Source organism: Macaca fascicularis, chromosome 3 (genome assembly GCF_037993035.2).
Source record: "Macaca fascicularis isolate 582-1 chromosome 3, T2T-MFA8v1.1".
Taxonomy (NCBI): Eukaryota; Metazoa; Chordata; class Mammalia; order Primates; family Cercopithecidae; genus Macaca; species Macaca fascicularis.
In genome coordinates this window covers 85645084-85657482 of record NC_088377.1, presented here as the reverse complement: position 1 = coordinate 85657482, position 12399 = coordinate 85645084, and the positions used below count along the sequence as shown (strand labels likewise).

Here is a 12399-nt window from a genome sequence, read left to right as displayed (position 1 = left end):
CCACTGCACTCCAGCCTGGGCGGCAGAGCGAGACTCCGTCTCAAAAAAAAAAAAAAAGAAATATATGATAAGATAAAAATTTAAATGCCGATCATAAAATTATGAATATATCATTAAATTTTGGTACATCTAACTGGTAGAGAATGTTACGAAGTCTTTAAATTTTCTTTTCTGGCTGGGTACTGTGGCTCACACCTGTAATCCCAGCATTTTAGGAGGCCAAGGCAGAAGGATCACTTGAGCCCCAAAGTTCAAGACCAGCCCAGGCAACATGGCAAGACCCTGTCTCTACAAAAAAATTTAAAAATTAGCTGAACGTGGTGGTACACACCTGTAACACCAGCTACACAGAAGGCTGGGATGAGAGGTGAGCCATGATCGCACCACTGCACTCCAGTCTGGGTGGCAGAGCATGACTCTGTCTCTTTAAAAAAAAAAAAAAAAAAAAAATTCTTGCTGGGCATGGTGGCTCACGCCTGTAATCCCAGCACTTTGGGAGGCTGAGGCAGGCGGATCACAAGGTCAGGAGTTCAAGACCAGCCTGGCCAACATAGTGAAACCCTGTCTCTACTGAAAATACAAAAATTAGCCAGGCATGATGGCACGTGCCTGTATTCCCAGCTACTCGGGAGACTGAGGCAGGAGAATCACTTGAACCCGGGAGGTGGAAGTTGCAGTGAGCTGAGATCACGCCATTGCACTCCAGCTTGGGCGCAACAGAGTGAGACTTCGTCTCAAAAAAAAAAAAAAAAAAGAAAATTTCTTAGGCTAGGCACAGTGGGTCACTCCTATAACAACACTTTGGGAAGCCGAGACAGGAGGATTACTTAGGCCCAGGAGTTTGAGGCCAGCCTGGGCAACATGGTGAGACCCTATCTCTACAAAAAATAAAAATAATTACTCAAAATAATAGAAATAATAAGATCCCAAATTTAAATATTTATTTACATATATATGCATACAAAGAAAATAATCTGGAAAGGAAAACATCAGAATATTGACCCCGTAGCCTATGGAGTTATAGGAAGCTATTTAATTTTTTAAACTATGTCTTCTAAATTCTCTATGTTAAATATGTATGGATTTTGTTATCAGAATAAGAAAAAATAAAGGAAGTGTAAACAACCATTTTGGGGCACATACTCAGAGTAGCCAGGCGGCAAGTGCACGCCATGCCGGGCCTCGGCCCCACCTTCTGGTCCCTGTGCCGGCTGTGCCAGGTGCCCTCTTGCTAGGCTACATGTTCCTTGCAGATCGGCTTCACCACCGACCCTCGGATGGCCCGCTCCTCCCCCTACCCCACCGATGTGGCCCGAGTGGTGAATGCTCCTATTTTCCACGTGAACTCAGATGACCCCGAGGCTGTCATGTACGTGTGCAAAGTGGCGGCCGAGTGGAGGAGCACCTTCCACAAGGACGTGGTCGTCGATTTGGTGAGTGACTCCAGGGACAGCACGTCCTGGGCAGATCATCTGACCCACCCCTGTTGCCCTCGGCACCCTTGTGTCCCAAGGAGAGGAGCTTGTTTAGATGAGTCACCTCAGGGCTCTCTACTGCCAGGCCTCATGCAGGTTCCTTTGAGCTCCAAATTGTTCAGGCCTGTGAGCACCAAGGAATGCTTCCCAGGCAGGAGCTGTGGTGGTGAGGAGGACCATTCCTCACTGATAGAGCAGCTGTACTGTGTAGGAGAGATACACAGAATCCTAATTCTAGAGAAGGTAAATTCCAGGGCAGGTGTGAGGCGTGAAGAACATGACCATCACCTAGGAGAGATGGGGTAGGTTCCCCAACCGCACTTCTTCCCAAGGGGCCACCCCTTGTCTCTGACATCCTCTCACTGCTCTGAGCAGGTGTGTTACCGGCGCAACGGCCACAACGAGATGGATGAGCCCATGTTCACGCAGCCGCTCATGTACAAGCAGATCCGCAAGCAGAAGCCCGTGTTACAGAAGTACGCCGAGCTGCTGGTGTCGCAGGGTGTGGTCAACCAGCCCGAGTATGAGGTATGTCCCTGCGGCTCTGTCCCAGTGCGCCTTTCCAGAGCCGGGGATGACTAGAAAAGGTGGGCCACAGGGCCAGTTCTCACTGTTGCAAGTTATGAGGATACACGTGAGAGGATGTGAAATATTTACAACTACAGCATTTCAATGCATAACTTTTTGGAGAATCTGGGCCACTGAGATGCTTTGTAAAGGAAGTGGGCCTTAAACAGTGTTTTGGGGAAGAGAAGGGGATGTTTTCAGGTTGAGGTAGTAGTGGCCCAGTAGGTTTTCTCAGATTTCACAGATCGTGCAGGGGTGGGAGGTAGGTGGTGGATCCAGCTTAGTAAGGGGCCTCTTGTAATCTGGATAGTAAGTGCTGGTTTGTTGTGAGTGGGAAGGCCAAGCAGCTGCCCTAGAGAGGGAGAGGATGGGTGTGAGAAGCTATGTCTGAGCATGGGAACAGGACAGATCCCAGGTCAGAACAACCTGATAACCTGTAGCCTATCCTGGAGACAGAGCTTTGTGGCCCAAACCTCCTTGGGACTGTGCTGGGAACCATGAGAGCTCAACCAGTTCTTTTTTTTTTTTTTTTTTTGAGACAGAGTCTAGCCTTGTCACCCATGCTGGAGTGCAGTGGTGTGATCTCAGCTCACTGCAACCTCCACCTCCTTGGTTCAAGCAATTTTCATGCCTCAGCATCCCAAGTAGCTGGGATTACAGGTGCAAACCACCTCACCCAGCTAGTTTGTGTATTTTTAGTAGAAACAGGGTTTCCCCACGTTGGCCAGGCTGGTCTCGAACTCCTGACCTCAAGTGATCCACCTGTCTTGGCCTCCCAAAGTGCTGGGATTATAGGTATGAGCCACTGCGCCTGACCTGGACCAGTTCTTAAGAAAAAATGTGGTGGGCTGGGCGTGGTGGCTCACGCCTGTAATTGCAGCACTTTGGGAGGCTGAGGCAGGTGGATCACGAGGTCAAGAGATCAAGACCATCCTGGCCAACATGGTGAAACCCCATCTTTACTAAAAATGCAAAAATGAGCTGGGCATGGTGGCATGCACTTGTAGTCCCAGCTACTTGGGAGGCTGAGGCAGGAGAATCGCTTGAACCCGGGAGGTGGAGGTTGCAGTGAAGCAAGATCGTGCCACTGCGCTCCAGCCTGGTGACAGAGCAAGACTCCGTCACCAAAAAAAAGACAAAAAAAATGTGAAGGGTTAGGGGTTCAAACTCTGAGCAGAATCTCTACCCAGCAAATGTGAGGAAGAAACTTCTGGGATGAAAAGAATAAAATCTTAGACAGGTGTTATGCCTATTGAGAAGGAGCAGGCCCAGAGGCTGAGATGTTTCGTACCCACGAAGTGTGGGGGTATGGGTGGGCATGCATGGGAGTTGTGCCAGGGTATGGTTGGGCTTGCATGGTGGCTGTCAGAAAGTGTGGGGGTACGGGTGGGCGTGTGCAGTAGTCATGCCCTGTGCCAGTCACTGCTGTGTTGTGTCCAACCCTGCAGGAGGAAATTTCCAAGTATGATAAGATCTGTGAGGAAGCTTTTGCCAGATCTAAAGATGAGAAGATCTTGCACATTAAGCACTGGCTGGACTCTCCTTGGCCTGGTGAGTGAAGAACCAGTGCCACAAATAAGCTCCTTTGAGGATCTGATGTAACGAGGCATCCTCCTCCCGGAAAACATTCATGCTTTCCACTTTGTACCCACAGTGCACAGTTGTGTGCACCATTTCAGCCAAACCCCTGCAGACCCTGGACCCAGACCCCTGCACTCATGTTTTCTGGGGAACACAGTGTGAGCTACATTGTCTCTCACCCTGCTTCTCCCCCACATCATGTGTCTGCCATGGTGTGGTCCCTGGAAAAGTAGAGCAGATGTCATGCCTCAGTTGTTCTTCCTCTCCTAGGCTTCTTCACCCTGGACGGGCAGCCCAGGAGCATGTCCTGCCCCTCCACGGGTCTGACGGAGGATATTCTGACACACATCGGGAACGTGGCTAGCTCTGTGCCTGTGGAAAACTTTACTATTCATGGAGGTAACAAGCTCTGTGCTGACCTGTGGAAATGTTGGGCCCAGACTGTCTAGTACTGTGACCTTGACCCCCATCATGTGTCCTACAGAGACTCCCTTCCTGCCCTGCTCCAAGCCTCTGGGGTGGTTGGATGGAGCCACCTCTCTCACTCCCTGCCCTTAGCACCATCCTACACTTCCTCAGTGGTAAAGGAGACTGAGGTCACAGCTTTTCCAGCATGTCAGGAACCCAGAAACTATGAGTGAAGAAGGCTCCACTCTTGCCATGGGCACACTGAGAAGCAAGGCAGACATGTGCAGGCAGGGCCTGCAGCAGCTGGTGAGAGCTGTCTCTCTGCAGGGCTGAGCCGGATCTTGAAGACTCGTGGGGAAATGGTGAAGAACCGGACTGTGGACTGGGCTCTGGCAGAGTACATGGCGTTTGGCTCGCTCCTGAAGGAGGGTATCCACATCCGACTGAGCGGCCAGGACGTGGAGCGGGGCACATTCAGGTAACGTTCTGGGCAGTTTTGTTTGCCCTCCAAAGAGTAGGAAATGCAAAGGGAGGGGTTCTGGTGTTTCTTTTTCAGAAGGCAGTTACTGAGTCCCATTGCTGTCAGGCTGAAAACCTCTCCCTCATTTGCTGTGGGTGCTTCTGTTAAGACCTGGGTGGGGCTGACTCTGCAGCTGCCTGGCTGGAAGTCCAGGTCACAGAGCGTGGCATCTGCTGGTGCTTCGTGTGGGTCCCAGCATATTTGCTTGTCAAGTCAGAGCTCCTGATTATTACCTCTGTTGTCCTGTCTCAGCCACCGCCACCATGTGCTCCATGACCAGAACGTGGACAAGAGAACCTGCATCCCCATGAACCACCTCTGGCCCAATCAGGCCCCCTACACCGTGTGCAACAGCTCACTGTCTGAGTACGGCGTGCTGGGTGAGTGCCTGGAGCCACACCACCGGGGTCTCTCACCCACCCACCCCCTCTGGGCCTACTGGCTGGTGTCCTGGACATGGTTTTCTCCTTCCTGTGTCTCTTATAGGCTTTGAGCTGGGCTTTGCCATGGCCAGTCCTAATGCCCTGGTCCTCTGGGAAGCCCAGTTTGGTGACTTCCACAACACGGCCCAGTGCATCATCGACCAGTTCATCTGCCCGGGACAAGCCAAGTGGGTGCGGCAGAATGGCATCGTGTTGCTGCTGCCCCATGGCATGGAGGGCATGGTGAGCCTCTGGCCCTTCCCTGCCAGACCTAGGACTTGGGAAGGGCCTGTGTAGGACCCTGACCCCAAAGACTGGCACGAGAGCCAGCAGCTCACACCAGCCTCCTAAGGGCTCTGCTGGTGCTTCCCGTCCATCTCAGATGGGATGTCACTTCGGAAAGCCAGAGTAGCCCATCTGGATGTGGCTAGCATGCCCTGTCCCTGCTGGTGCAGACTCCCTAGATGTGCAGGCGTCCAAGTGTGGAAATGATGAGGAGCCAAGTGCTTTGCCGGTGGAAGGGGGAAGGAACTGAACCCTGCCATCAAGAAAAAGATAACCAGAAATGAGCTAGTTGGTTAAGGAGGAGGAACAGCAGATGCGGCAAATGTCAGTACGCAAGAGCTCCTAAACTGTAACTTGCATGTCTGGTTCCAGGGTCCAGAACATTCCTCCGCCCGCCCAGAGCGGTTCCTGCAGATGTGCAACGATGACCCAGACGTCCTGCCAGTGAGTAATACAGGCCCTGTCAGCCCCGCCATTCTCGGGGTGTCTGGTGGGAAACCTGGGGAGGAACATTCTACCTGGACATCCTGAAGTGGCAGACCGTGCCTCTGTTCCTTTCTCCATCCTGGGGAGCTCGCGTGGGTGGACAGGTGTGGCCCCATGCCTCTGGGCGCTCTGGGATGAGAGACTTCTTGGAGGACAGAGGAAAGTGCAAGGACTGCCTCCATTGGCTTCCTGCTGCTGTTGCAAGCACAGAAATGCCGTGTGAGCCCCTCAGCATGGGCTCCTGCAGGATCCTCCCAGACCCTGATTCAGGTTCACACTTGAGAGAACTTTGGGGTGATTCCAGTGAAACTTTAAGAGCTCAAAAGAACCAGCCTGGGCAACATGATGAGACCCCATCTCTACAAAAAATGTAAACATTAGCTGGGCATGATGTTGCACGCCTGCAGTCCCAGCTACTTGGGAGTCTGAGATGGGAGGATTGCTTGAGCTTGGGAGGTCAAGGCTGCAATGAGCCAAGATCGTGCCACTGCACTCCAGCCTGGGTGACAAAACAATACCCTGTCTTAAAAAAAAAAAAAAAGAATGGTGCCAGGCATGGTGGCTCACACCTGAAATCCCAGCACTTTGGGAGGCCGAGGCAGGGAGATCATGAGGTCAGGAGTTTGAGACCAGCCTGTCCAACATAGTGAAACCCCATCTTTACTAAAAATACAAAAATTAGCCGGGCATGGTGGCGCCCCCCTGTAATCCCAGCTACTCTGAGGCTGAGTCAGGAGAATCACTTGAACCCGGGAGGCGGAGGTTGAGGAGGTTGCAGTGAGCCAAGATCGTGCCACTGCACTCCAGCCTGAGTGACTCCGTCTCAGAAAAAAAAAAAAAAGAACTGGCCGGGTGCGGTGGCTCACACCTGTAAGCCCAGCACTCTGGGAGGCCGAGGCAGATGGATCACGAGGCCAGGAGTTCGAGACCAGCCAGGCCAATATAGTGAAACCCCATCTCTACTAAAAAGACAAAAATTATTCAGGCATAGTGGCGGGCACCTGTAGTCCCAACTACTCAGGAGGCTGAGGCAGTCGCTTGAACCCAGGAGGCAGAGGTTGCAGTGAGCCAAGACTGTGCCACTGCACTCCAGCCTAGGCAACAGAGGAAGACTCCATCTCAAAAAAAAAGAACTCAAAGAAAATGATTAGGAGTCAGTGTCTAAGGAAAATTGGTTTTAGGTAGAACTTGTGTCTCTTAAAGTAGTATCTGTTTCATGCTGGGCAGTAGCTTTCAGAGAAATAGGATGGATTGAATGGGACTGAGGCTGTCCTCCAGGGTATGAGCCTGACCGAAGGAACTTCCTGGACTCACTTGTTAGTGCCGGCTTATGTCTCCTGGTGAGTCAGTGGGTTAGGCCGTTCTTGTGTTGCTATAAAGAAAAACCTGAGACTGGGTAATTTATAAAGAAAAAATGTTTAATTGGCTCACAGTTCCAAGTAGGCTGTACAGGAAGCATGATGCTGTCATCTGCTCAGCTTCTGGGGAGGCCTCAGGAAGCTTACAATCATGGCAGAAGATGAAGTCAGGGAGCAGGCATGTCACATGACCAGAGCAGGAGCAAGAGAGAGTCAGGGAGAGGTGCCACACACTTTCAACAACCAGATCTCATGTGAACTCAGAGTGAGAGCTCACTCATCACCAAGGGGATGGCCCAAGCTCTCATCCGAACACCTCCCACCAGGCCCCACCTCTAGCAGTGGGGGATTACAATTCAACATGAGATATGGGCAGGGACAAATATCCAAACTAGATCACCCAAGGGCCCCCAGATGCCCCAGAAAACTCAGTGCTGCGTCCTGGCCTCTGGCCATTTCCTTCCTTGCTGCAGGACCTTAAAGAAGCCAACTTTGACATCAATCAGCTGTATGACTGCAATTGGGTTGTTGTCAACTGCTCCACCCCTGGCAACTTCTTCCACGTGCTACGACGCCAGATCCTGCTGCCCTTCCGGAAGCCGGTCAGTGGCAGGGCCTCCCTTGCTCAAACAAGGCCTGGCCCTGCCCTGTTGGTGCAGGGAAGGGCTCCTCAGAGAGCCTCTTGCTTGGGGTTGGCTAGGTGGGCACCTGCATGGGTAGCGTCGACAGGACATGGCATCAGGACATAGCAGGGACAGCCTGGCCCCTCCTCACTGCTGTCATGAGGGAACTGCGTGTTCCGTGTGTCCTCTTCCCCGACTGGGCCCCTGGGTACTGCTGAGCACCACATGCAGACCAGCCACATAGGCTGCCAGCCCCAGCCCGGTGGGGAGGATGGATGTTTGAACAGGTGATCACAGAGGGTGTGCCGAGCTCTGAAAGAGAGGTGAGCCCTGGCAAAGGCCAAGGGAGTGCAGGGTTCCCGGGGAGCGGCTCCTGAGCTGGGTGTTGAAGAGTGAGTAGAAGTTGAGTGGAGGGATACATGGGAGAAGTGATTCATAAGAAGGAAGGAGGCCAGGCGTGGTGGCTCACGCCTGTAATCCCAGCACTTTGGGAGGCCGAGGCAGGCATATCACGAGGTCAGGAGATCGAAACCATCCTGGTTAACACGGCGAAAACCTGTCTCTACTAAAAAAATACAAAAAATTAGCTGGGCGTGACGGTGGGCGCCTTAGCCCCAGCTACTCAGGAGGCTGAGGCAGGAGAATGGCGTGAACCTGGAAGGCAGAGCTTGCAGTGAGCCGAGATCGCGCCACTGCACTCCAGCCTGGGCGACAGAGCGAGACTCTGTCTCAAAAAAAAAAAAGAAGAAGGAATGTGGGACACAGCGAGAGAGAGTGCCCTGCTGCCCTGGGATACCTCAGGGGTGGAGGTATGGGGCAGAGGCTTGCAGCTTGGAGTGTCCCCAGCAGCCCAAGGACCCACAGGGCAGGACAGCCCTGGTGCTTCTTGGTGCTGGGCCATGTCACAGCCTTACATGGGCTTTGGGTGCATTTGCTCTGCGACTGCCAAGGAGAGGGTCAGAGCTCTTTCCTAGGTACAGAGAAGCAAGGAGGGGAGTATTGGGAATCTGAGCAGGCTGGGATGGGCCCTGCCAGGAGTGGATACTCAGCTAGGGGAGGTGAACAGCAGGGAAATTGGTCATCTTTCCTTTTCCCTCCTTCTCTACCTCTTCTGACCTGAGGCTCCTGTTGAGTGGGAGGGCAGGTGTGTTTCATGGCCTGAAGGTCAAGGCTTGGGTAGCCTTGGGTAGCCTTGCTTTTGACCTTCCTTCTGGAATCTTCAGAATCTGATCCTTCACAAGCCTATTGTTCTGTATTTCAGTTAATTATCTTCACCCCCAAATCCCTGTTACGCCACCCAGAGGCCAGATCCAGCTTTGATGAGATGCTTCCAGGTGGGTGTGAGGGAGACGGGCATTTCCTGGGGAAACTATGTTTGGGGCTTCTTTGCTGCTGCTCTTTTGCAGCTCCTGGGGCTGACGTTTGTGATTCTCACTGGCTCTTGCCAGCTTTTTGGTTTTAAAGACCCATGATACCTGGCTGGGCACAGTGGCTCACACCTGTAATCCCAGCACTTTGGGAGGCTGAGGCGGGCAGATCACCTGAGGTCGGGAGTTCGAGACCAGCCTGACCAACATGGAGAAACCCCATCTCTAACTAAAAATACAAAATTAGATGGGCGTGGTGCCACATGTCTATAATCCCAGCTACTCGGGAGGCTGAGGCAGGAGAATCGCTTGAACCCAGGAGATGGAGGTTGCGGTGAGCTGAGATCGCGCTGTTGCCCTCCAGCCTGGGCAATAAAAGCAAAACTCTGGCACATACATTCAAAAAAAGACCCGTGATACCAGATGAAGAAGGTCACAGCTTACATTCAAGTTGGTCAAATGACATGTCTTAACATGCAGCCCAGGAGCTGTTTCCTCTCACCTGCAAATGCCCCCAAGGACTCCACTAGAGGCAATTAAGTATGTCCAAGATTGAGGGTTAGTGCCGCTGCCTGCGGCCTCCTTCAGCGGGTGAGTGGCAGCTCACCTCTGGCTTGGACGGAGGCCCAGCCCCAAAGCAAGCCCTTCAGAACAGAGGAAAAAAACACTGGATGGCAGGGCCTGCCAAGTCACATGCCAGCTGCACTTGTGTGAAGGGAGACCCATAACACTGAGATTTCTGTAGGACAGTGCAGTGCAGGTGGCTGACACAGCCTTTACCACCCACCAGGGGTTACCAGGCCAGGAAGCCTGCATCCCACCAGTCACCAATCCCTCTTTAGTCTTCAATCAAGGCAAGCCCCTTCTTTTTGGAGGGGGAGGGGGGGTTCCCAGTCTTTTTTTATTTTTTATTTTTATCGATTTATTTATTTTTGAGACGGAGTCTCGCTGTGTCACTCAGGCTGGAGTGCGTTGGCTCGATCTTGACTCACTGCAAGCTCCGCCTCCTGGGTTCACGCCATTCTCCTGCCTCAGCCTCCCGAGTAGCTGGGACTACAGGCGCCCGCCACCACACCCGGCTAATTTTGTTTTTGTATTTTTAGTAGAGATGGGGTTTCACCATATTAGCCAGGATGGTCTCAATCTCCTGACCTCGTGATCCACCCGTCCTGGCCTCCCAAAGTGTTGGGATTACAGGCGTGAGCCACCGCACCCAGTCCCCAATCTTTTTTTATTATGATAAAATACACAACATAAAATTTACCATTTTGACCATTTTTAAGTATCCAGTTCAGTGTGTTACTGCCTCTATACATTTGACTACTCTATGGAACTCATAAGTGAAATCATAGAGTCTTTGTCCCTTGTGACTGGCTTGTTTCATTTAGCATGTCTGCAAGGTCCATCCATGTTGTGTAGCATGTGTCAGAATTTCTTTTTTTTTTTTAAGACTGAATAGCTAGGTGTGGTGGCTCGTGGCTATAATCCCAGCACTTTGGGAGGTGGAGGCAGGTGGATCACTTGAGATCACAAGTTTGAGACCAGCCTGGCCAACAGGGTGAAACCCCATCTCTATTAAAAATACAAAAATTAACAGGGTGTGGTGGTGCACGCCCAGCTACTCGGGAGGCTGAGGCAGGAGAATTGCTTGAACCCGGGAGGCGGAGGTTGCAGTGAGCCGAGATTGCACCACTGCACTCCAGCCTGGGCAACAGAGAAAGACTCCATCTCAAAACAAAACAAAACAGAAGACTGAATAGGCTGGGCCTAGTGGCTCACACCTGTAATCTCAGCACTCTGGGAGGTTGAGGCAGGTGGATCACTTGAGGTCAGGAGTTTGAGACCAGCCTGACCAATATGATGAAACCCTGTCTTTACTAAAAATACAAAAATTAGCCGGGCATGGTGGCACACACCTGTAATCCCAGCTACTCAGGAGACTGAGACAGGAGAATTGCTTGAACCTGGGAGGCAGAGGTTGCAGTGAAACAAGATCGCACCACTGCATTCCAGCCTGGGCAACAGAGAGAGACTCCATCTTAAAAAAAAAAAAAACTAGCTGGGAGTGGTGGTGCATGCCTGGAATCCCAGCTGCTTGGGAGGCTGAGGCAGGAGAATCACTTGAATATGGGAGGCAGAGGTTGTGGTGAGCCGAGATCGCGCCATTGCACTCCAGCCTGGGCAACAAGAACGAAACTCCATCTCAAAAAAAAAAAAAAAGACTGAAAATATTCCATTATCTGTGTATGCCACATTTCCACATTTCACTCATCCATTCATCTGTCGATGGATGCTTGGGTTGCTTCCATGTTTCAGATATTGTGATTAGAGGAGCTGCTATGAACATCAGTGTACAAATATTTCTTTGAGTCCCTGCTTTCAGTTATTTTGAATATGTACTCAAGTGGAATTGCTGGACCATATGGTAATTCTATTTTTAGTTTTTTGAGGAACTGCCAAACTTTCCACAGTGGCTGCATTTTACATCCCACCAACAGTATATGAGGATCCCACCATCTCTGCATCCTCATCAGCACCTACTACTTTCTGGTTTTTTTCATAGTAGCCATCTTAATGGGTGTGAGATGATATTTCATCATTGGGTTTTGATTTACATTTGTCTAATGATTAAGTGATGTTGAGCATCTTTTCATATGCGTATTGGCCATTTGTATGTCTTCCTTGGAGAACTGTCTATTAAAATCCTTTTTTTTTTTTTTAAGAGACAGGGTCTCACTGTGTTGCCCAAGCTAGTCTTGAACTCCTGGGCTCAAGGAATCCTACTTTGGCCTCAAAGTATTCAGATTACAGGCATGAGCCACGGCACCCAGCCTATTCAAATCATTTGCCCATTTTTTAATCTGGTTGCTTGTTTTTGACTCTTAAGAGTTCTCTGTATATTCTAGATATTAATTCCTTATCAGAAATATAATTTGCAAATATTTTCTCCCATTCTATGGTTGCTCTTTTATTATGTTGTTAGTATCTTGGGGTTTGGGTTTGTTTTTTTTTTCATCGAGGTGGAGTCTTACTGTTACCCAGGCTGGAGTGCATTGGCGCAATCTCAGCTCGCTGCAACCTCTGCCTCCTGGGTTCAAGTGATTCTCCTGCCTCAGCCTCATGAGTAGCTGGGATTACAGGCGCACACCAGCATGCCTAGCTAATTTTTGTATTTTTAGTATAGACAGGGTTCCACCATGTTGGCCAGGCTGGTCTTAAACTCCTGACCTCAGGTGATCTGCCCACCTCGGCCTCCCAAAGTGCTGGGATTACAGGCATGAGCCACCACACCTGGCCTGTTGTTAGT

At 51.0% G+C, this 12399-nt stretch overlaps 1 protein-coding gene across 16 annotated transcripts in view; it reads left to right on the top strand.

Moving 5' to 3' along the window:
* Positions 1-12399, top strand: part of OGDH (oxoglutarate dehydrogenase) — a 94763-nt gene that overhangs the window by 78863 nt on the left and 3501 nt on the right. For all 16 annotated transcript variants that reach the window (XM_074035095.1, XM_065542018.1, XM_065542020.1 and 13 more), the window contains 10 exons: positions 1254-1433; positions 1851-2003; positions 3491-3593; positions 3894-4022; positions 4359-4509; positions 4804-4931; positions 5038-5216; positions 5631-5702; positions 7576-7704; positions 8987-9059. In XM_074035095.1, the coding sequence (XP_073891196.1) occupies positions 1254-1433; positions 1851-2003; positions 3491-3593; positions 3894-4022; positions 4359-4509; positions 4804-4931; positions 5038-5216; positions 5631-5702; positions 7576-7704; positions 8987-9059 (1297 nt within the window). The remainder of the gene's footprint in view (positions 1-1253; positions 1434-1850; positions 2004-3490; positions 3594-3893; positions 4023-4358; positions 4510-4803; positions 4932-5037; positions 5217-5630; positions 5703-7575; positions 7705-8986; positions 9060-12399) is intronic.